The sequence below is a fragment of the Stigmatopora argus genome, chromosome 12 (genome assembly GCF_051989625.1).
Source record: "Stigmatopora argus isolate UIUO_Sarg chromosome 12, RoL_Sarg_1.0, whole genome shotgun sequence".
NCBI lineage: Eukaryota > Metazoa > Chordata > Actinopteri > Syngnathiformes > Syngnathidae > Stigmatopora > Stigmatopora argus.
In genome coordinates, this window is record NC_135398.1 from 382649 (window position 1) to 405047 (window position 22399).

Below are 22399 nucleotides of genomic sequence, written 5' to 3' on the forward strand. Positions count from 1 at the left end.
GAACGAACGAACGAACGAACGGGGGTTGTGCTAGATCACAAGCACCTGAGTGCAATCTGCTGATTGCGCTTGCAACATAGCAGATTGCTGGGAAGCTTTCCTCCTACGGGTTGGAACGAAAAGCCGCCCCCACTGGGGGCGACCCTTTGATGGACTCGTTTGCCCAGCCCCCAGCTAAATCCATGGGACGTCTTTTGCCGCCAAGGGCGCACATTCCATCCCCCGCCGTCTAATTGGCCCTTAATGAGCAGCCATTCCTCCTCCTTCCCCATGCGTTCCCCTCTCGGACCGATCGTGGACGTTAAATGATTGTTAGCTTCATCCGTTGACTGAAAAAAAAAAAAGGTGGGTGGTCCCTGGACGGCTTCAAGAGTTGTAAAATCATAACCACTTTTTTTTTATTTTTTTTTTAAATACTTTGACAGTACCTTAAATTTGTCAACACTAATACATACCTGTCAACCTCTGCCGATAACTGCCCTTATAAATGATTATGGATTCCCCTTACAAACCCCCCCAAAAACCTTACAAACACCGTACGACTCGTACGGTGTTTGTAAGGTTTTTGTGGAGTTTGTAAGGGGAATCCATAATCATTTATAAGGGCGGGTTATCGGCAGAGGTTGACAGGTATGCTAATAGTTTTTTTTTTTTGTGGGTGGGGGGGAACTAACTTGATTAGCTACTGATACATGAATGCATATTGACTGTAAACCAAACATTCTTTGCATTGTGCTTTAGTCATCCGAGATGTATTCACCAATTGTCATCGTACGGTATTTAGAAGTATTACAGTCTAGCTGAAAAAGAAAAAAAAATAGAACAAAAAAATAAATAATGCTGTGTACACTAAACCTATTGAAAGTGGTGGTGTTGGTTGGTTGCTTGGTTGGATTAAAATCATTTGTAAGTTGTCTTGTGATCCATTTCCGAGAGGTGTGTGAGAGTGTGTATGTATATTCAGTGCCATCCAAATGAAGCTCGTGTGTCGCTCGCTATTAGCTGGATTTGGAGCTGCCCGCCACCGCCAAGATAGAATTTACCACCACGGCACTTTCCCCCACACGCGTTTTGGCATCCGTTATCTCCAGACTTGTTGGAATGTGTACAGAATTAAACGGGAGAGAGAAAGTAAAAGGAGAAAAAAAATGACTGGTGTCCTTTTGTCATGATGGAAATTGCACAAAGTGGAAAATCTGCATCAAAAATGTCAAAGATTTCAACTAAAACCTTGTTTCATATACACGGTGAGAACATTTTTTAAAAGAAAAACCTTTGGTCATTGTAAATGAAGCTTTTAAAACATGACATTTTACATTTGACTTCCAAAATTCCACTGTATGTGGGGGGGAATTATGCATTCATTGTAATGTGGAACTCGATTATAATTGCATTTATTTTAGAGGAATTTCCTATAATCTGCTATTTCTATTTGTATGTAATCATAAAACAGTCTAATTGTATTCACATTCATCCCTTAATAGCCAAATTTACATTTTAGAATGTATATTTGTCAAATGGCAGCGGGCAAATGCCAAATGCATAAGAGGAAAATCCTTTTAGAGGGATCAATAATTTTAGCATGCATGTTTTTGGGATGTGAATCTGGTCATCCCAGAGAAAACTTGGACCATCCCAGGCCCAACATGCCAACTCCACACAACAACAACCGACCTGGGAATCGAACCCTCGACCTTAGCAATGTGTGGCCGGCAACCTAAGCACTCATCCACTGGGCAGAACACAAAACAATTTGAAGAGCAGAGCTATTTTTTTGGGGGGGGGAGAAAGGAGTTGTCCAATTGAAGGAGCATCCAGGTAATAACCAATGGCGTGAGTGGGAATCCCCCTTGGCAATCGAGCAATTGCGAACACCTGTCGCCAGCCCCGCCCCCTTCGCCTCATCAGCTGGACTTGGACGAGCTAGCCAGCCAGCCAGTCAGTGCCCGACTTGTGTTTTGAGCGCTCGTCAAGGCCAGCTTTCTTTCTTTCTTTCGTTCTTTCTCTCTCTCTTTCTCTTTGTCCCGCACTGACTGACGGGAGAAGACCAGCTTTATTTCTCTCGCTCTCTCTTCTTTTTTTTTTGTTGTAAATCCCCGCACTGGCTGACCGAGTGACTTGACTTGACTCGACTCGTGCTCGACTCCCTGATGGCGCCGCTCGAGCCGACGTGCTCTCGGGTTTCCATCTCCTCGACGTTTTTTCTGCTGGCCCTCCTCCTCTGCTCCTTTTGCCGAGGCGCCGAAGCGGCGCGACCCCGGCCGTCCGCCTTGGACTCCCCGGCGAGTTCCGGCCCCAGGGGGCGCCCTTTTTCTTCTTCTTCTTCTCGCAGCGGGAGGCTGCTGGTGTCGCCGCTTCGTAAGAACCAAGGCACGTCTGACGGTTGGAACGTGGATTCTGCCGATTATCAAGCCGATATGCGTAAGTGTCTTTTGCTCGGGCTTGTCCTAAAGTTTTCGTTAGTTTAAAGACCCTTTGTCTAGACAAATATCATCTTTTGTTACTTGAAAAAATTGAAAGAAAAACAAGGAATACAATCAATGGGATTTTGAGATTTTGTTTTTTAATTTTCAGTCAAATGAAAAATGATATAGACATTTTTGATGACTTTTAAAAGCCATGTGATTAATCCACTTGCATTTTAGAAATTGTGCACATTTTAATCAAAATAGTTACTCTTATTTTGAAATGAATGTCAAATTCATAATCAGTACGTTACTGTTTTCCTTACTTCAAATACATATTTACTCAAGTATGCAGTTTATCGGGTTAGGTAGAAGAATTTTGACGGGGATGGACGTCCAAATGGATTGAACATATAAGGCTGGCAATGTATGTCAATTGTAACAAAAAATGTTGTATATTTGATTTGATTTTTCAAAGCATGGCAACAGCAAGAGGAAAGGCTTTCCAAATCCGACCAATCGGTAACGGATCGGCTGATCAAAATGGATCCGATGGTGGAATGTACATCGGACGCCATGAAACTTCGCGTCCACGATGTCGCTTTTGCTCCCAGACCGCTTATTTTTGTGGACAGAGGTAAGGAAGCGTCCCCCTCGAGCGGCGTTCTCCTTTGACGTGGGCGCCCGATTGTCAATTGCGTCCAGGTGGCCTATCGCCGCTGCCTCTCTCCGTGCTCCCCCCAAGCTGCGGTTACAGCGTGGGCTCCTCGCCGACCAACGTCATCTTGGTGGCGCCTTACCACGGCTGCTTTGTCACGTTTCAGGTAAATGAAATGAACGTGAGGGCATCAAAAATTGGATTTATCCCCCCCCCCCCACCCTTTCCAGGAGGATTCCTACGCGCTGGCGTTGCTGTGGTGGGGCCTGGCCATGACCATGACTTGCCCCCTGACCAGAGCGACTCCGGCCGAGCCGCCCATGGTCACCTGCCATCCGCAAGGCATGATGGTGAAAACCAAATGGACGACTCCGCTCTCCAACGTGAAAATAAACGGTGAGACGCCATTGAAATGGTAAGATGGAATGCGTGTATCTATGGGAGTTGAGCCTGGTACAAGTGTACCAAAACACGTCCACGATAGTCAAAACAGATGAGGACCGAAGCCTCTTGGAATGAATGTCTCCGGTGGGATCGCACAGGCGGAGTGGCCACGCCCACTCCACGTCCTTGACTTGGGTTCAACTACTCTGACTAGACTAAACAAGTCTTTCAGGAGAAAAGCTTATTCTTCATTGCAAGCAAGTATGATAATAATAATAACGGTAGTAAAGTGTCCTTGAATAGCAAAGCCAAGCTTTTACTTTGTTGCAAGCTAGTGTATAATAATATGAAATAAAACCCTTAACAGGTGGCCTTCTTGAGGCAAACAAGATGTCCTTGTGGGTGTGTACAGTAGGTCTCAATGACCTCTCTTTATTAGTCCTTTTTATTTCAACTATCATAAAAACTAATGCACTCTTGGCTATTGTTTTTGTTTATTCATAGATGATCCTGGTGGCTTTGTCTATTTACGACAAGAATTTTGATCAATGTGATATTTTAGGAATGCCCCCGCCAAGGCTAATATCGGAGTTGCTGTTTGACCAATGTTCCCCTTTCTAACAGTGACTGGCCAATGGGAGCTGCTCAGTGGCGCCTTGTCCAAATGCGGGATTAGCGTCACGAGAGCCGACCAAGGTGTGCTGATCCATGTGCCTTATGGTCCGTGTGTCTACAAAAAGGTGAGTGCCCTTTACCGGCATCCTTTTGAAAATGCCATTTCTGTTCTGAACTTTGCGTTTCTTCTCAGGATGAAACGTACACGTTGGGATTGGCAGGGGAACAACAAGGAGAAACCAAAGTGTCGTGTCCAGCCGTGGTCCAAGATCTGCCCAAAGCTGGCCAAAGCCCAACGGGAACGGAGTCCCGGAATGTGGGCTTGCCGCACTTCCATCATTTTCCTTCCCATCCCGGCACGACCGTTGCGGCTAAAAAACCATTTCAAAGGCCAAGCCTCCCCGAAAACGACCGGCCGCAGAATCCCGCTTCGATGCCACCACCGCTGCTGCCCGATAACGATTTGCCCTCTTATCTGTTCCCCTATCCACCCGACGGGCCCGTCCAGGAGCCCACGGCCACACCGTCGCCGGGCCGTTTCCAGCCCCCGCGTTACCCCCAATCGCCCAAACCGGACACCGGTGACAAGACGCTGCCTTCCGTCCCGCCCCCAAAGAGGCCAATACCCGAAGAGCGTTTGGCGGTCGGGGAGAAACCGTACTACCCCTTCCTGCCAAATCCGTGGCCCGAAAAAAGCAACGACCCGGGCCAAGACGCCGGTGGTCCCGGAACTCCGACGTATCCGCAAGTTCCCGAGCCTGGAAAAAAACCCGGCCAAGACACGGAGACTCTCCCTTCGGGTCCTTTGAATAAACCGTATCCCTTTTTGCCAGACCCCGGCAAGAAGCCTAGCACCGATACGGACCAAGTCCATTTTCCGCAGCCGGGTCAAGGTGGACAGTTGGCCTCCCCTACCCAAACTCCACAGCTCCCAGAGGCTAGGACCGTTGGGACCGGGCGAGTACGCCATCCCTACTTGTTTACATTCCCGCCAGATCCTGAAAAGGAACCAAAGGCTGAAAACACAGGCCAAGAAATGCATCCGCTTTACCCCTTGCCCGATCCGAAAGAACGGGACGGAATGCCGAGCGGCCATCCACAAAAGCCGGACGTCGCTCCTGGGCCGGTGGCGCGACCGCCCGTTCCCTACCCTACACGAGGCACTAAGGAGCCCGTGCTGAAGCCCAAAAATCCAGAGGTTGTCACAGGTAAGGTCCCTCAGTCCCACTACCGACCGGACCCTGAAGAAGCCACCCGAAAGCTAATTCCCGAAGAACCTTTCAAAGTGGACAAGCCGCAAGAGCCGTACCAGTATCCGCTTTTCCCCGTTCCCGGTCTTGGGGAGGCCACCAGAAAACCAATGTCTCCTCCGCAGAAGCCTGCGAATAAACCGGCTCCCCACCCTCCTTACGCGATGCCCGCATCCACCGGAAAGCCAATGATAGATCGGGGCGCACCTGAGGAGGAAGAGGACGATCTAACGGATCCTGACCCGTACGGGTTTTTCCCAGAGCCGGAAGAAACTCCGGATGAAGTCAACAAGGTGAGCGGGCCGCATCCCCCCCACCCGCTTTTCCCGATGCCCGCTCCGGAAAAGAACCGCAAGAATCCTGAAGTCCCGACGGGTAAAGTCCAGCCCGCCAATCCAGACTCCTATCCAGCTTACCCCCGACCTAAAGAAGCGGGCAAAAAGCCGGTGCCGGAGACGTGGCCCGTCAAACCGCAAATGCCCGTCCCTCCTCCCGGGCCGTATCGGCAGCCGAGCCATCCGTACCCTTACCCGCCCTACTCTAAGCCGCTTCCCAAGCCACGGCCGAACAAACCCAAACGGCCGCAAGTTGTTTCTGGGCAATTGGAGACTCCCCAGCACCCCTATCCGCAGTACCCTCGGCCCGGTCCTCAAGAGCCGGGCAAAAGACCAGCGTGGAAACCGCGAGAGCCCGCCACTCCGCCCTTTCAGGTAGAACAACCTCTGTGGTTTGACAACAAAGTGGTGGGCAAACCTGCAGGGCGCAATCCCTACCTGGTTTACCCTACGCCCAGCTCGGGAGAATTGCCCGAAAAACCAAAGGTGCCAGGACCTGAAGCGTCCGGTCACGTGCAACCGCCGAACCGATTCGATCCGCTTCCCGTAGGCTCGGGACCCGAACGAGACGTCCCCGCAAAAGTGGACGGGCCTCCGGAACCTCCGACGCCGGTAAACCCGGACGGTGTCAAACAGCCTCCCGAGAAAGACTTTCCCCTGGTGGAGGAGACGGCTAAGATGGTTCACCCGCCATGGCGGCAGCCCGTCCCGGATCCGCCGCTGCTTCAGGGCTCCAAAACGGGTTCCAAAATGGCTTGCGCTCGCTTTTGCACGGTGGGTTTCACCAATTGCTGTCCCCAAATCACGTTTCACCAGCACGTTTACCTCTCCCCTGCCGCACCGGCCGATAAATTGACCCGCGTCTTGTCGCGACAACTTCCGTTTGGCCCTCCCGTGGCCTATTATCGACCCGCCAGGGGCGGCGGCGGCGGTTCCATTTCGCCCGTGACAAAAGCGGCCGAGGAAGCCGGCGTTCCCGCTAAACAGCACGCGTCTCAGCAGCACGCCGACGGCCGACCGGCACCGATGGCGGGGAGTTATTCCAAGAGCGTGGCGCTTCCCGAAACGTGGAGTGAGCCGCATTTGCTTCAACCCCACGCTCCGTATTCTCGGCGGCCCAGCGAGACGAATCCTTATTTAACGGGAAGCCAGTTATCGGATCACGTCAGGCCGTTTGTGGTTCAGAATCCGTCCCCAGAGGCGCGAAGCGGGCTCCTGAAGGATCCAGCTGGTCCCGATGCCAATCCGATGGGAGCTCCACGCGGGGTCTTGTTCGGACCCGTCAAACGGCCGGGCGCCTGGCCGCCTCACGACATGCTCAACGACGCCGAAGCGCCCAAAAACACTTCGTTCCCGTGGGATTTTCCCCGTGGGAGCAGGCCCCGAATGCGTGAGCGGACGGGACCCTCCGAATCCAAAGGTTACGTGCTACTCCATCGCGGTCCGCCGGGGAAGGAACCCAGAGGGTTGGCGGGATCCCAACGCGACCAAAACTTCCCGGCGAGTCTCCGGCGCGGAATGGGAAACGTGGGCTTCCCGGCGGCGGCGGCGGACCGAGGTGGTCTTCCAAAATGGACTCCAAAGCTGCGACAAATCCGCGCTACATCCCCGGGTCAAAAGAACTGAGCGGAGGCGGTAAGTTGCGCTTGATTTTTCAGTTTCTTGAACAAATCTGGATGCTGATTTTAGTTTTTTCTCCTTCCAGGTTGGGCCACGACGAGGACCAAGTTGCAAGATGATTTGACTTGAATTGATTTTCAAATAAACTGGTGTCTTCATCTCGCTATCTGTGCCGTCTCATCCGTGAATCTCAGAATTGAGGTTCGTGTGCTTGGTATGGTCGGTGAAAACAGCTTCCACGTACACTTGAGGAACATCAAGCAGTATTTCGTGTAGTTCTTTATTACAACAAATTGGCACCGTGTCTCAGCGGTTCACAGTTTGACATTTGGAGTTAAAATCTCACCTAAAAGTGAAAGTTAGTCAGTGCTAGCATTTCCTTGAAGATTGGGGCACCTCGAGGAACCCTCTGCAAACAGAGTCCTAATGTGATGCCACCCCCCCCAAAAAAAGCACATTTCAAATATCAAATATTTCCACATTTGAGATGGTGTGATGCTATTACAACGTTAGCCTACTGTGACAGCTAGCGTGATACTTTGCTACTGATGGTGATTCCTGCCTGTAGTATTGCATCAAACAAAACAAACTTTAAACAAATCTTTTGCCCAATATCGTTTGACTTTTTTTTTTTTTAAATTTTTGACCTTTTAAAATAACAACAACAAAACTTTTGCCCCCAATCTGGTTCTAACGCCACGTGGACCGATTTGTGATCTCGTGGTCAGATGGGGCCACCCTGACTTAAAAATACACGGTGTGTCGGAATGCTTAGAAGTATCTGCGTCTTCCCGGGCACGGCGGCGCCAGGACGACGGCCTCCGTTACGGCGGCGGCGGCTGCGGCCACGTCTCTTTTGACCCTCTCCACGGGAACTTCGTCGCTGGCCGAGGCGCTGGAGGATGTGCTGTTGGACGTGCTGTTGGACGCCGCGGGCGAGGCCGTCGACACCACCTCGGCAGATTCCGATTCGGAGGACAAGAGTCCGCTCAGGTGCGGGTCGTGGAGCGAGGTCAGCTTGTGGTGTCGCAGCCCGTGTCGCCTCGACACGTTTTGCGTTTGCGCGTGGAATTTGGAGAGCACGTGAGGAAGCCCCGTGCTGTTGCCGTCCACAGGAGGTACCTGAATAGCACGGGTAGGTGGGGTGGGTTCAATCCGAGGCCCGAGACGGCTCCCGCGTGAATAGCCAGCAACTCACCGTGGCGGAAAACATCTTGCAGTCCACCGTGTGAGCCACTCCCGAACCTTGAGCCGTGCAAATACCACGAGTCTGCTCCCAGAAACAAAGACGGAACAGTTAGGCGGATACCGAGCGCCGAGTCGCCCGTCCGTCAGCCGGCTTTCAAGTTTTCTCGTCCCGACGCCGGACAAATATGCGGCGCAACGGGGTCTGAAAGAGGTCCTGTTTGGCCCATCTCCATGTCAAAAAGTATCTTGATTGGCTCGCTAGCGTGAGTAAACACTTTCCCCAAGCCACATAAAATGGCATAGAACGAACGGAAGGTTTTGTCGCTTCCCTAAAAAGAGCCACATTCCTTATTTACACAGGATTCCTCTTCCATTTGCCACAGTTTGAAAATTCACGACTCACGGCGAGCCGTTTTGCGTACTTACGGCCGTCACGAGGTCGAGGGGCCCGCACCAGTCGTTGGTGCAGTTGGACTCGGTGATAATGTACTCCGCCAGGTAGCGCGGCCCGCCGGCGACCACCTGAAACCACAGGCCGGACCGGTGGTGACGCACGCGGTGGACTTTCCGGGGTCGGGTTTAGGGGGGCCACGCCTTTACCTGTGCCGACATCCTGCCCACCTCCAGGAGGGAGTAGGTGGCGTTGAGCGTCTGGTTGTTGAAGGTGGCCAGCGAGGCGTGAACAAAGTCCAGCGCTTTGCTGTCGTTGAGCGGGAGGAGGCTCGGGCAGCCCAGGCACAGGTCCTCGGTGGATTCTAACCAAAAAAATCGATAGTATTAGTTGGAATGGATGACTCAAACTACGGCCCGCGGGCCATATACGGCCCGTTAGGCCTTTTAATCCGGCCCGCCGACGTTGTCCAAATTATTATAATTTTTTATCTATTTTTTTATTTATTTATTTTTGCGGTCAAAATACAGGAAATCATTGGATGACCTGCATGAGCAATTCTGCCGTGGGTTTTGTGATTTTGGAAAAATTGACAGCTTGTGTCATATCCTTTGTCACAAGACCCGGAAAGGGTTCTACGGGAGTTGCAGTTGGAACGGATTGATCTCCAATGTGACAAGTTCAACTCCCTGAAAGTCTCGGAGTTTTATGCATCATTAAATGCAGGCAAATTTCCAAACATCCAGAAGATGGCACAGAGGATTCTGCTGTTATTTGCCTCGACGTGTGTGTGTGTGAACAGACCTTTAGTCTGATGAAAACCAAGAAAGCACCCCATAAATCCCAGATGAGTGATGAGTATGTTCATACTTTATTCCTTTTTTCTGTTTGTTTCATATGTACTGTTAACGGATGCAGTTTTTATATGTATCGTATCTTGTGCTGACCCGGCCTGCCCGCCTGTCAAATGTTTAAAGTCAATGTGCCCCCCCCCCCAGGCCCAAAAGTTTGCCCAAACCCTTGTTTAGGCCAAGGTCCGCTATATTTGCCAGAGGCCATCTTACCTTCGGTCTTACACTTGAAGGCGGTGACGGTGAGAACCCCCGCCAGCCTTTTCAGTACCACGTCGCAGTCGCCTTCCACGGCCTGATGGGAGACCGGACGGGGAGGGGCAAAAACTCAAGCGTCTCGAACGGAAGCGCGCTCGGCGGGAAGGCGGCGCCGGCCGTCGCCTACCGTCAGCGCTTTGGGTCGCACGGTGCAGTTGGCCACGGGCGTGGGGTCCAACACGTGACAGTCCGTCTCCAGGAGGTCCACTTCCACCACGTAGTACGTGTCGTTGGACCCGGGCTGCGGACAGAGCGGGGATCGATTCCCATCCAAACGCCAACTCTACTATCGATCGACGGTCGAATGAAAGGTGGCCCGATGAATCAGGGGTAGGGAACCTATGGCTCGGGAGCCATATGTGGCTCTTTTGATAGGTGCATATGGCTCTCTAAACTGTGAGGTCAAATATGGGAACTGCTGTTGAGAGAGCTCAGTCCTCAATACATCAATCGGAGCGTTACGTTTATCATTGCGGCGCCGACACTCATTTTAGTGCGGCTTGAAACATTGTTTTTTCCATTACATTCATACTCCCATTGATTAGCATTGATTAGCTACAGTGCAACAATCTTGTCAAAAGATCTCAGAGAACGTTTGGACTTTAAAAATGGGGATATTACTACAAATAGCACAGATTTCAGTGTATTTTTACATTTCAATTTTGAGTATGGCTCTCAAGGAACACCATTTGAAAATACCAATTGTTTATGGCTCTGTCCGTCAAAAAGGTTCCCGACCCCTGCGATAAATGATTTGCAGTCTTTGGATTGACCACGGGTAGATTCTAACGTTTTGATTTGAATTTTTTGTTGTAGAGTTGGATAGGTGTCTTGGGAAATCAATTGAATTTTCTACTTTGGAATTTTACGGGACGCCTCCGACTGACCTTGCTGAGGATTTTGATGTCCTCGATCCTGTTGAGTTGATATTTGTAGCCGTGGGAGTGCTGGGCGTTGAGGTGGTCCCGGGCCGCCACGCCGGCTTCTTCCGCCTCGGCCGAGTCGCAGTCGGGCTGCCGGAGACTCAGCTGAGCGCCGCCCGGCGCCGCCAGCAGTCCCAGCGCTGCCAGCGCTGTCAGCGTCAACGTCAAACTCAGACCGTTCATTTTTCACCAGGATCCTAGCGGCTGCGGCCAGAGAGAGAAAGAGAGAGAAGGAGAGAGAGAGAGAGAGGGCCGACTCAAGCGCCCCTCTTTATACACACGAGTGCGCGCACACACACCACAGTCATGTTCTACAAATCACGTGTGTGTGAGTGAGTGTGTGTGTCCCAGGCTGGGGCCACAAAGGGCCAAACATGTCGCCTCTGGACTTTGCCGCAGCATTTCATACCAAAAAAAAAATGAAAACGCTTTTAAAATAAAACAAGGAATTTTATTTCTATTGGAAGTTTTCAAAAATATATATATATTTTTTCCACGACAACGCACTCATAAACAAAACAAACAAATTTAAATGAACTTGGATTAATATATAGTATTTTAAACTGAAACCCATTTTCACTTCAATGTCTTTTTTTAATCTGTTCAGGATGTTCTCATTTCTACCTTATTTTCAATACAATTGTTCACGTCATTTTTCTATTTACACTATTTCCAATATTCCTCCAATGACGTCCATCGGCGTCAATGGCAGCCAAAGTCCAAATGGAAAAGCCTGAACTCATCAAGGTCAGACATTGACTTTTAGCCGTTTCTTACGCAATCCAAAAAGGATGTTTGTCATAGGGGGCTTATTTGAGGGTCGCTGAACTCATCGATTTTCCGCACAGGCTTGCATCACCCAATTCCAAAATCATTTGACATATTCCCCGTATGAATTCATCAAGCGCCCGTCGCCGTCATTGGCAACCGGCGGTCCGGCCGATGCCACGTCACAAAAAAGCTGACTTAAAAGGACACGCCAAAGATGGCCTCCTGCGACGAACGAATGATGAATGAATACCACAAAAGTAAAACATTTTTTTTTGGGGGGTGGGGGGGTCGTCCTTGTTCCAACAAGGAAGAGACTCGGACTTTGTCTCTAGACATTTAACAGCGAGTTGGTTAACAGAGCAAACAAGCGCCATTTGTTGTTCTCATCCAAATGTTCTTGACCTCAGCGATAAGCCACCAAATGTGTGTTGTGTTGTCGCTGGCTAATTTCTGGAGAAATTGTGTGGAAAGGAAAGGGAGGTTTTTGTCAAATTGGGGCGCAAAAGCAACTTTTTCATGAAAACTGCATCTAACATTTGCACGCCTTTGTTTTAATCAAAAAATGTTGTACATTTCCAGATTATCGCCGCTGTTAATGAATGGGGCTCCTTTTTTGGCATCAACACTACTATTTCTGGTAAGCGTGTTTGCTTTGTTTATCCCACAATTAATAGTATTGCTAGAAGTAGTGAATGAAAAACTATACGTAAATACTTTTTCATTCGTAGTGTGGCCTCCGTAAGAGGCTCCAGACCAGAAGGTGGCAGTAACGCACTAATAGATCAAATATATAAAATATACCAACGAACTCAGACTAAACCGTATTGGAGCGTCGCGCTTGACGTCACCGACATGCGACAACCGGCATTCGTAGAGGCTGTGCACGGCTTCTTTCAATTGAAAAATTATACAAAGTGAGTTGCTGAAGTATCGACGAAGACCAACTTCATGTCACAGATTGTGCATGAGTATTACACCAAATAATGCAAAAGTAGATAGAAAAAGAAACCGAAAAAGGAAACAAGCGACCGAAATCTAACAAGGTTTATTTGTAAGTGGACTTTTTGTGACGTTCACTCGAGGAAACAAACCAAGGGACTTCTATTCCCTCCATCATTCATTTTGAAGATTTGCAGGAGAGCTAGAAGTCGTTTTTTGGTCTATTGAGGGCGTTGCCCATCCCAAAAAAGACACCAGGAATGGTAAGTTAGAGCTTTGTAAAAAGTAATGCTAGCGAAACCTACGATTACCCTTTTGAAAAGTATGCTACTCAAAGCTGGCTACTGGAATATTCACTTTACTTGGCATAGCTAACTTTTGACAACTTTTTGAGGCAGAATGTCAAAACTCAAAACTAGTGGTCGGTCGTGGTCGGCCGCCATTTTCTTACTCACTTCAGTGGACGTTAAAGTTGCCATGAGTAATGACCATTATTGGCATCATCATCCATGAACGAAAGGGTTAAACTGGTGGTTTTTACCTTCAAAGTGACCTATAGTCACTTGTAAATAAACAACGTTTGACATGAGTTGTGTGAATGAATTTATCTGATAAACATTCATTATTTTCTGAAGGAGTCTTCTTGAGGAAGCTGAAAGAAACAGCGCCAGGTCAATGCAACTAAATGGAATGGACGTCTCCCGCTCTCAATGACTTCATGTTGACTCGCAAAAACTATTAATGAAAGAGAAGTGACCTCAAGCAAAAATGAAGGACTCCAAATCTCATATGGAGGAGGTTTCACATTGCTCCAAATGGGCCCCAAAACATCGGTGCAAGAAATTACAAATGTGGACTTGGTGGAGAAGGAAAGACACGGCCTTTTGGACTTTTCTCCGTTCCAGAAGATCCAGGGTGGCCCGGAGGCGCCTCAAGCTCACGGCAGAGTCACGGGGAAATGGCCACGACGTCGACAACTCTTCACCACTCCTAGAAAAAACATCTCTCAAACGGCAAGCGGAACGTACGGGCGACACGACGAGGCCCGACTCCGGTCCGAGCGCCGCGGCGCCCGAAAGCCCGGACGGAAAGAAAACGGCGGTTCCCTCGGAAGCGCTGGCGAATTCCCGCACGGAGACACGGATAAACGGGTTTCCGCATGGGGCGCGCTCGGACAAAATCTCCGGCAAGAACACGGGGACGTTTGACGTCAGCTTGACCAAAGTGGCGGAGCACATCCACGGTACGTACGCCTGTATTATTGGAGCTTTTGGTGGCCCGCGTCGGTCGGTCGGGGTTGTCCAAAGGGCCAGTATGATCGTGTCCTCTGATCTGGCCCCCCACAACAATCTTGAATGGAACATTTTGTCATCTTTGCAGAATTTCTCGACAAGTTCTTGGCCAAGTACGGAAGTTTCATCCCTCTGCGAAGGCAAGATGTGTTGGAGCACCTGAAAAAACACTTTAACACCCATTTCAACGGCAGGTAAATTTCACAAAGCGTAACGGCAGTCCGTGATATTTTTGCGACATGCGGTTTTGTCCTAACTGATTTTTTTGCTTTGGAGAATTTTAATTTGTCGGAACTCATTTGATTTTGATTTTTTCATGGCAAATTCTCAGGACCTGATTTTTTTTTTTTTTGGGGGGGTGCTGGGCTAAATTTGTACTTGAAGATTGACACGTTGAAAGGCGTCACTTCCACGACTGGTGCAAGCTCATTTTGCTCATTTTTGCTCATTTTTAGTCGCAAATGTTTCATCCGGGACGTCACGGAGCGCCAAATGGCTTTGTCGCAGAAGGACCGTCTCTCCTTCCGGGTGGTCTTCGAGAAGCACACGCTAACCCTGGACGATTTCTCCACTCTGGACCAGCAAAATTGGCTCAACGACCAGGTAGGCGGCACACGCGTGGCACGGCGCGGCGCCGACTTCCACGGCTCGTCGGCGGCCGTTGACGGCGCTCGCCACGTGCTCAATTGCACTTGTGGTTTTCTCTTTTCCTCCAGGTTATTAACACCTACGGGGAATTGATTATGGACGCTGCCCAACACAAGGTAAGCAAGCCGCCATATCTCCCGGGCTGTAAGTACACAGTAATCCCTCGCACTTTTGCGGCTTCACTACATTGCAGATTTTTTTCTGGGGAAATTATTTTTTATGATTGTTTTTTTAAGTTCATAAAAATATAAAAATCCACACTGAAACTCGTAACCAGAAGCCTGTCTTGCTACTAAGACTCAGCAATGAAGAAAAAAATATTATCATTATTTTTTTAAATAGGAGTGGTCCTACTTTGCGGTTTTTCGATTATCGCGGCCATGTCTGGTCCACATTAACCGCGATATTTGAGGGATTACTGTATATACGCACCATATTGGGCCGAATATGAGACGTGTTTTTTGCTTTTTGCATTGAAATAAGACTGAAATTGTCTTAAATTCGGGGTCGAGACATTATACCCATTAAATGTATGTATGTATGTGTGTGTATGTATATGTATGGGTGTATGTACACGCATGTGTATGCCTATGTGTATGTATATATATGTGTGTGTGTATGTATGTGTATATATATACTTCAGAGACACGCTTATTTATATATTTATTTATTAACTTACTTATGACCTATCTATTTATGTCAAAAATGCCTTTCCTATTCCTGCATCCTCACCCTCTTGCTACTGTGACAACCAAATTTCCCGAATACGGGATGGGTAAAAAAAAAAAAGTGATCCAATGTGAACTTGCTTTGTCATTTGAAAAGATTTTTTTATTCAGCGGGACATTTTGCTCCACCCCCAGGTCCACTTTCTCAACACTTTCTTTCACCGGAAGCTCGTGGCCAAAGGTTTCGACGGCGTCAAACGTTGGACCAAGCAGGTACCGCCGAACCCCGCGTCTGGTCCGTGGGTCACGCGAGCGATAGTTTTAAAGCCAAACGTCCTCCGTGTCCTTTTGCTCCAATGCATTCCACGTCGATCGCTCGCCCGCAGGTGGATTTGTTCTCCAAGAATTTGGTGTTGGTGCCCGTCCATCTGGAGTTTCACTGGTGTCTGGTGGCGGTGGATATGTGCCGCAAGAAAATCTCCCTGCTGGATTCCAACGAACTGGCTTCGCAACAAGTCCCGCAGGTCAATTCCAAACCGTGGCCTCGGCCGTCGCTCCTCCGCGGAGGGAGGTCACGCTTTTTTTTGTCCATCGCAGAACATCCTCCAATACCTGACGGAGGAAGCCATGGAGAAGCGACGCCCGTCTTTCGTCGACGGTTGGAAGCTGTCGTTGGACGAGGTCCGCCTTTTGTCCGTTAATTCGGAACGGACCGTGGAAAAAAAAAAAGAATCCACTCCCCCCGGCTGAGTTTGCATTTTCTTTGACAGAACGTCCCGCAGCAAAGTACCGAGAACGACTGCGGGGTTTTCGTGCTGGAGGTGAGTTTTTGCCTTTGCCCTCGCCGTGGCGGACCGGGCCTCCCCGTAATCCCTCCCGTGGCGTTCCTTTCCCAGTATTCCAGATGCCTGGCCTTGGCCCACCCGCTGCGTTTCTCCCAGAGAGACATCCCGGAGATACGCCGGCGCATCTACAAGGAGCTCTGCGAGCGGAAGCTCCATAGATAACCCTTAACCCTCTTCAATGTCTTATTTTGAAAGAAAGTTCTAACTGGCATATGAATGAATTCCGTTTGTACATGATATTGTGGCTTTGTAGAGATGAATTTTTGAATAATGTGACAGTAAAGAATGCAGAAATGAATTTTGAGCTCTTTGAGATGATTTTAAGGCTGCATGGCCAAGCTTCTTATTTTCCCTCCGCCCGCGCAGCTCAGCTAATCGTTACCATCGAAGCCCCAATCGATCTCGGGCTCGTCGTCCAGGCGGATGATCAGGTAGGACACCAGCTGGAAGAGGTTCTGCCACAGGCCCAAGAAGACGTAGATGTAAAAGTCACTGACGTCCATTTGGCAGTGGACGCCCGAGTGGTTGAGGTCGCACGCGCATTCGAAGCGGTTAACGTAGTTGAGGCAGAAGCCGCCGTGCATGCACGGGTCCGACGCGCACTCGTCCACGTCCTTCTCGCACCTGTGACCAAAAAGGAACGTTCAAATGAATTGCAATCTCTCTCTTCTGATCCAGAATCTCCAAAGAAAGCCAACATTTGCCTTAGTTTGCCTCAAAACATCCTGATTGATCAGAGCTGGCTTTGTTTGGAGTTCTGTTGGGATTTGTGGCGCCCTCGTGTGGCTACAGGTAGGTTGACAAGACGGAGTCAATTTAAAGGAAAATCAAGAGTTACTTACCATTGTCCGGTGAAGCCAGGTAGACAGAGACAGCCGTCGTCTACCGCCGAACAATTCCCGCCGTGGTAGCAAGTGAAGTTTTGTCTCACACCCGCACATTTTGACACGGGCAGCTGAGGAAGACTGGAAGAAAAAGAAAAAAAGGAAAAGTGAACTTAACGAGCTGCCGGACAAGGTCACAAAATGGTTGCACTGGCTTCCTGAGGGACATTGCTTAGACTAGAAAATAATCCAGGGGGCCTTGGATAAACTAGGGCGTGCGAGCGTGCGAGCGTGCGAGCGTGCGTGTATCTGAGGCACTTACGGGTGCGTCTGGATGTACCACGGGACCTCGGGAAGTTTCACGCTGAAAGAGACGAGAGAGTTTTTGGTGAGTAGTGAGAGTGAGAGTGTTGAAAATTCCATCCTGTTTTGAAGTGGGACGGTGGCAGCAAGTTCTAAGTCAGGGGTCGGGAACCTTTTTGACAGAGAGAGCCCTAAACAATTCATATTTTCTAATGTTATTTCTTGAGAGCCATTCTCAGAATTGAAAAGTCAAAATACATGAAAATGTGTGATTTTTTTTGTCATTTCACCACTTTTAAAGTACAAAAAGTCTCTGAATTCTTTTGACAACATTGTTATGCTGTTGCTAATAAATCAGTATCAATTATATTATGCACAGGACTCAGCTCTCTCACCAGTGATTTCCATATTTTACTTCACAGGTAAGTGAAGAGCCATATGCACCCATAGAAAGAGCCACATATGGCTCCCGAGCCATAGGTTCCCTACCCCTGTTCTAAGTGAATGTTCGGAGCCGTCCCTCCCACTTCAAATGAATCTGGCGTCTATCGCCCTCAAGACCATTCAGCAAATTAGTAATGCTTATTTTCCCCAGTCTAGGATCACGCAAACTATGCTAGCCTCGTCTTACAAATGTACATCCGATTAGCTTCTGGTGGTGCCACTGTGTAAAATATAAATGACGTAAGGCCGGTAACGCCATGTAAGAGCTCACTCGCAAAAGCGGCCGGTCAGGTTCTGGGGGCAGAGGCAGGAGTAACCGTGGGCTCCTTTGAGACAGGTGGCGCCGTTGCTGCAATGGCTATCCTGGCACAGATCCACCTCCAGCTGGCACCTGTCCCCCGCGTAGCCCGCCTGGCACGTGCACCGGTACCCGCCCGGAAAGCGGCTACAGTTGCCAAAAAGGCAGGGCCGCGGCGCGCAGGCGTCGCCGGCTTCTCGGCACGAGTCGCCGCTCCACGCCGGGGGGCAGTGGCAGCGGCGGGCGTCGAAGAGGTCCTCGCACGCGCCCAGGTTCTCGCAAGGGTGCTCCCGGCAGACGGCGGTCCCCCGGCAGCCGCGGCGCGGGCCGGCCTCGGCCACCAGCTGCCAAAAGCGCTCCCCCCGAGGCCTGGGGAGTTTCAACTCGGCGTCCGTGTGGAAGGGGAGGAGCAGATCCGTGATCCGAACGGGGCCCAGGCAGCCGGAGAAGTCCACGGGAGAGTCCGGGCCGGGCCCCGCCAGGAAGACGTCGCTCCCTTCTCGGAGGAATTCCAAGTCCTCCGCCACCAAGCGGGGGATTCGCGCCGGGCTCCCGTCCACCCGGACCACCCACGCGGAGGCGCTCTCGTCGGCGGCGAAAGCGACGGAGTGCCAGGCCCCGTCGCTGACGGGAACCTGGTTCCGGAAGCTCCGTTGCGCCGAGTCGCCGTGTTCCACCACCACGCGGGAGTCCCGAATGGAGACGGCAAAGTACTTGGAGCCGCTTTGCGCCCGCAGCACGGTGGCCTCCGTCCGTCTGGTGCGGAAGCTGAGGGAGACGGCGGGCGGCCCCACGCCGCCGTTGCCGTGGAAGCGGTACTGCAAAATGTGGTTTTCTGGACGGATTGTCACGTTGGCCAAACCTAGGGAACAGAACATGGAAGGACGGTGGGCACGTTGATGGGGACGAGGACAAAATGAGCGCTCACTTGGGCGTCACTCACAGTCGAAGCCTCGCCGGCTCTGTTGGCACACGGTGGAGGCGGGGCACGGCGACGGCTCGCACCAGTTGGCCTCCTCGCAGCGCCGACCCGCCGCGTGGGGCGGGCACTTACAGGTGAAGTCGTCCCACGCGGAGTAACAGACGCCGCCGTTGAGACAGGGGTTTGCCTACATCCGAATCGATGCGATTTGGGCCAGTGAGGTCAAAGGTCGCACGTCAGAAAAGACATTTCGCAAAAACGCGATCACGAGCGGAGGTTTGATCCAAGCGCCGGGTCATAATTAGTAGCCATTTGAGCTAATTCCGGCAGGAGCGCCAGCTAGCAAAAGCACAAACCTACCGCGCAGGCGTCGTTGTCGTCGCCGCCGCCGCCGCATCCCGGCTCCACGCCAACCAGCTGCTCCAATGGGTAGGATTCCACCGGAGAGGCTATTGGGTAGAACTGCAGTCTTTTGCCGTTCACCCTGAGATCCTGAAGGCATCCTTTCAAGTGGCCCCCGAAGGCCGCCGAGGCCCCGGGCTCCGGCAGCCCGCCCACGAAGACCCGATCGCCGCGCCGGGCCCGGATGGGCCGGACGGCTCCGGAGCCTCTATGGGCGGCCCGCTGGACCAGCGTCAGCTCCGACCCGTTTAGCGTGACGGTCACCGGATGAAAACGGCCGTCGTCCACGGCGCTCGGGCCCAGCGGGGTCTCAAAGTCGTCCACCTGGACTTTAACCCGGCCCCGCTCCAACCAGAGGCGGAGGTACTGTCCGGTGCCGTTGGCCAGGATCAGGAGGAGGCCTCCGGGTCGCCGGGTCCGCACCAGCATGGACACGCTCAACGCGTGGCCGGGATCGTCGTCCAACGAGAAGGCGGCGTAGCTTTCCGAGCCTTCTCTCCCGAATCTGCCGGGAACGTACTCTGCGGAGGGAAGCGGACAAATGGCTCGGGGTGGGTGACCAAAAGATTCTGGACCTGGCAAACGGGACACTCGGCACTGAATTGCACTGGGAGACTAGAATAGGGAGGAGCTGAAGATCGGATCGCTAAAGATTTCCCAGGCGGGGCATCGGCACTGTCGCCCGAAAAGAGCAAACATCCGCAAACGTCTGAGGCGACCTTGGCGTGATCGGCCAGGTCGCCTTCATTTCTTGCAGATAAGCTCATCAAAGTCACGTTTTTCCAAATCCTCCGCCTTCCCGGGCCTTCCTGGACAGGCGTCTCCCTCTGGCATGTGTCTGGCGCCAAGCCGCGTCTATTTCTGCCCGCCCGTAAGCTCCTTTAAAGACTGCTGACTCATTTCACTATCTCTGCCATCCTCCGGCTCTCCGTGGGCGAGGTGATGGGACGGGACGGGACCCATAGCTCTTTTGGCTGCGGTCATTTTTGTTAATGGAGCCACCGCTACTTGGCACGATTCCTACGGACGTGACTTTTCAAATGACTTGTTTCTGGGAAACACGCACTTTGTGGAGTAGCACCACTCATTCCATGTTGTATCATGACAATAAAGGCTTTTTGGACTTTTGTTTGGCCACCCACCCACCCGGGGCAGAAAATGAGCCCCCGCTCGCCCCCGTACGTACCTTCTTCGCAGTGGCGGCCTTCGTAAGGTCTTTGGCAGCGGCACTGGTAACGGCGCCAGCCGCGACCGACGCAACGGCCTCCGTTCCGGCAGCGTCCCCCCTCGCACGGATCCTCATCGTTGCACCCCGCCGTCACGTTCACCAGGGCGTCGGAGGGCCCGGCCGCCGTGTCCGGGACCACCGGACGAGACCCCACCCGCAGGTCTCTCAGGCAACCCAGAAAGGCTTCCCCCGGGTGGCCGGGAGCGCCGCCCACGAAGACGCTTTGACGGAGGGTCCCGAGCGGCGGGAGGAGGGAAGGCGCCTCCGCCAGGTGGACCTGGCTTTCGCTTTCCCCGCCACCGCAGTTTCCCTGGGCGCAGAGGAGGCGGATGAAGCTGAGCGCCCCGCCCAGCGAGGCCTCCAGCGTGCGCCATTTGTTGTCGGAGACCCGCTGGGGTAGCCGCTGAAGCAAAGTAGCTGGTCCTTGGTTGTTCACGCTGGTCAGGCGCAGCTCTCCGTCCGCCACCTCCACGCTGAGGACCAGGCCGCCCAGCCGCCGTTGCAAAAGAGTCCCCGCCGCTCTGTCCGTCCGGAAGCTCAGCGTCACGTCCAGGGGCACCTCGCCGTCCGCCCAGCCGGTCTCCGCCGAGCCGGTCTCCGCCGAGCCGGTCTCCGCCGAGTCGGTCTCCACCGAGCCGGTCTCCACGTACACGTAGCCCGGGCTCTCGAAGGAGAAGACGTTGGAGGTCCGGCATTCGGACCCCGAGAAGCCGGCGGGGCAGGCGCACACGTGAGCGTGCTTCCCGTCCAGCAGCAGGGGCGAGCAGACGCCGCCGTTCCGGCAGGGCTCGCCGTCGCAGCCCGAGAGGGCCACGGCGCAGGTGGGCCCCCCGTAGAGACGGGAGCAGAGGCACCTGAAAGCGCCGAGGTGGCTCTGGCACACTCCGCCGTTTTGGCACGGCTCATCGCCGCAACCGGCGCCGTCGCCGTCGGACGAGGTGCCTGCGAAGACGGGAGCGCGCCGTTGAGGTGACTGGAAAAGGTCACGGCTCGCACCTGTGGGTCACTTTCTGTTGCTTTCGGGGTAACCGCGGCTATCATTGCTAGCCGGGCTGCTAGCAATGGTTCAGAAAGGCAAAAAATAGGTGTAACTTTGCCCCCAAAATGAGCCCAAATGAACAGCAAGTGACCCAAAAACCCACAGGAAATGACCCAGCGATGGCCCAAAAGCAACAGGAAGTGACCCGTGGAGATGCTTCCCCATCAAATACATTCAGAAATGACTACTTTATGACACTGAGCACATGATGAAAAATAGGAATATAAAAATGTCCTATCACATCTCTTACCCACTTTAGTTGATTTAGTCTATTACAAAAGAGGTAGCGTTAGCCTAAGAGGAAACATGGCAGATTTTCACCAAGATCATTCTGACTTCTATTGGATTGGATAACTTTATTCATCCTGTATTCGGGAAATTTGGTTGTCACAGTAGCAAGAGGGTGAGGATGCAGAAATAGGAAAGGCATTTTTGACATAAATAGATAGGTAATAGGTAAGTTAATAAATAAATACATGAATAATATATGACGTTGTGGCGACCTACCTTCATAAAGCCACCCTAAAATCCAAAGACCCAGGATGATTTTGAACATGGTCCTCCTCAAATCCTCCGAAAGAAGAACTTGTTCATTTTCACGGATGTGCATGCAGCTCCACGCCGTCTGCCGTCTCTCCCGCCTGGGGCCTCGTGTCGCCTCGTGTCGCCTCGCCTCGCCTCGCCCGTGTGGTGGCGAGCCAAGATTAAAGAGATTTAACTAATGTGCTTAGGATGTCTTACACTCCAATTGTGTTTGAGAAAGGGAGGCTCATTTCAGACATCCCTTCAACAACACTCTGCTAATCTGTATTTTTTTCTCCTTTTGAATCAGAAGACCCCGCTTGAGTAAATAGAATATATTTTGAATCTTAAATGCTATGAAATACGACAACAAGTC

General features: G+C 51.5%; 4 protein-coding genes across 12 annotated transcripts; 2 read left to right on the forward strand and 2 right to left on the reverse strand.

Annotated features, from left to right (window-relative positions):
• The first annotated feature begins 1829 nt into the window (after positions 1 to 1829).
• Positions 1830 to 7433, forward strand: LOC144085565 (uncharacterized). The gene is made up of 7 exons (XM_077614959.1): positions 1830 to 2421; positions 2884 to 3042; positions 3111 to 3229; positions 3294 to 3459; positions 4072 to 4187; positions 4256 to 7282; positions 7353 to 7433. The coding sequence occupies exons 1-6, from the start codon at positions 2151 to 2153 to the stop codon at positions 7271 to 7273; spliced, it is 3849 nt and encodes a 1282-aa protein (XP_077471085.1). The 5' UTR covers positions 1830 to 2150; the 3' UTR covers positions 7274 to 7282; positions 7353 to 7433.
• A 100-nt stretch (positions 7434 to 7533) lies between these two features.
• On the reverse strand, positions 7534 to 11122 carry ahsg2 (alpha-2-HS-glycoprotein 2). The gene is made up of 7 exons (XM_077614960.1): positions 10843 to 11122; positions 10083 to 10196; positions 9911 to 9992; positions 9056 to 9210; positions 8882 to 8977; positions 8466 to 8537; positions 7534 to 8389 (listed from the first exon to the last, which is right to left on the reverse strand). Exons 1-7 carry the CDS (start codon positions 11059 to 11061, stop codon positions 8039 to 8041), a joined length of 1089 nt encoding a protein of 362 aa, XP_077471086.1. The 5' UTR covers positions 11062 to 11122; the 3' UTR covers positions 7534 to 8038.
• A 1098-nt stretch (positions 11123 to 12220) lies between these two features.
• On the forward strand, positions 12221 to 16345 carry LOC144086078 (sentrin-specific protease 5-like). Of its 9 annotated transcripts, XM_077615859.1 has the most exons (10): positions 12475 to 12851; positions 13224 to 13831; positions 13969 to 14074; positions 14336 to 14483; positions 14597 to 14644; positions 15392 to 15469; positions 15583 to 15720; positions 15794 to 15877; positions 15967 to 16017; positions 16093 to 16345. In XM_077615859.1, exons 2-10 carry the CDS (start codon positions 13357 to 13359, stop codon positions 16201 to 16203), a joined length of 1239 nt encoding a protein of 412 aa, XP_077471985.1. In that variant the 5' UTR covers positions 12475 to 12851; positions 13224 to 13356; the 3' UTR covers positions 16204 to 16345. The 9 variants fall into 9 exon arrangements, with proteins under 9 accessions (XP_077471980.1, XP_077471978.1, XP_077471985.1 ...); XM_077615858.1 differs by having other exon boundaries at positions 15583 to 15877; XM_077615857.1 differs by having other exon boundaries at positions 15967 to 16345.
• LOC144086077 (protein crumbs homolog 1-like) lies at positions 15338 to 22190 on the reverse strand. The gene is made up of 8 exons (XM_077615849.1): positions 22009 to 22190; positions 20421 to 21404; positions 19193 to 19755; positions 18854 to 19019; positions 17884 to 18772; positions 17188 to 17229; positions 16884 to 17006; positions 15338 to 16665 (listed from the first exon to the last, which is right to left on the reverse strand). The coding sequence occupies exons 1-8, from the start codon at positions 22109 to 22111 to the stop codon at positions 16413 to 16415; spliced, it is 3123 nt and encodes a 1040-aa protein (XP_077471975.1). The 5' UTR covers positions 22112 to 22190; the 3' UTR covers positions 15338 to 16412.
• Between the last annotated feature and the right edge of the window lie 209 nt (positions 22191 to 22399).

Excerpts from the sequence above, each read along its gene's own strand:
- LOC144085565 (XM_077614959.1), top strand. The coding sequence starts at position 2,151 with ATGGCGCCGCTCGAGCCGACGTGCTCTCGGGTTTCCATCTCCTCGACG. Across the intron at positions 3,043-3,110 it reads GCTTATTTTTGTGGACAGAG|GTGGCCTATCGCCGCTGCCT; the intron begins GTAAGGAAGCGT and ends AATTGCGTCCAG. Across the intron at positions 4,188-4,255 it reads GTCCGTGTGTCTACAAAAAG|GATGAAACGTACACGTTGGG; the intron begins GTGAGTGCCCTT and ends GTTTCTTCTCAG.
- ahsg2 (XM_077614960.1), bottom strand. The coding sequence starts at position 11,061 with ATGAACGGTCTGAGTTTGACGTTGACGCTGACAGCGCTGGCAGCGCTG. Across the intron at positions 8,978-9,055 it reads TGGGCAGGATGTCGGCACAG|GTGGTCGCCGGCGGGCCGCG; the intron begins GTAAAGGCGTGG and ends CTGTGGTTTCAG. Across the intron at positions 8,390-8,465 it reads GCAAGATGTTTTCCGCCACG|GTACCTCCTGTGGACGGCAA; the intron begins GTGAGTTGCTGG and ends CGTGCTATTCAG.
- LOC144086078 (XM_077615854.1), top strand. The coding sequence starts at position 13,357 with ATGAAGGACTCCAAATCTCATATGGAGGAGGTTTCACATTGCTCCAAA. Across the intron at positions 14,484-14,596 it reads AAAATTGGCTCAACGACCAG|GTTATTAACACCTACGGGGA; the intron begins GTAGGCGGCACA and ends CTTTTCCTCCAG. Across the intron at positions 15,878-15,966 it reads GGAAGCTGTCGTTGGACGAG|AACGTCCCGCAGCAAAGTAC; the intron begins GTCCGCCTTTTG and ends TTTCTTTGACAG.
- LOC144086077 (XM_077615849.1), bottom strand. The coding sequence starts at position 22,111 with ATGCACATCCGTGAAAATGAACAAGTTCTTCTTTCGGAGGATTTGAGG. Across the intron at positions 21,405-22,008 it reads TTTAGGGTGGCTTTATGAAG|GCACCTCGTCCGACGGCGAC; the intron begins GTAGGTCGCCAC and ends CCGTCTTCGCAG. Across the intron at positions 18,773-18,853 it reads GAGCCGGCGAGGCTTCGACT|GTTTGGCCAACGTGACAATC; the intron begins GTGAGTGACGCC and ends TCTGTTCCCTAG.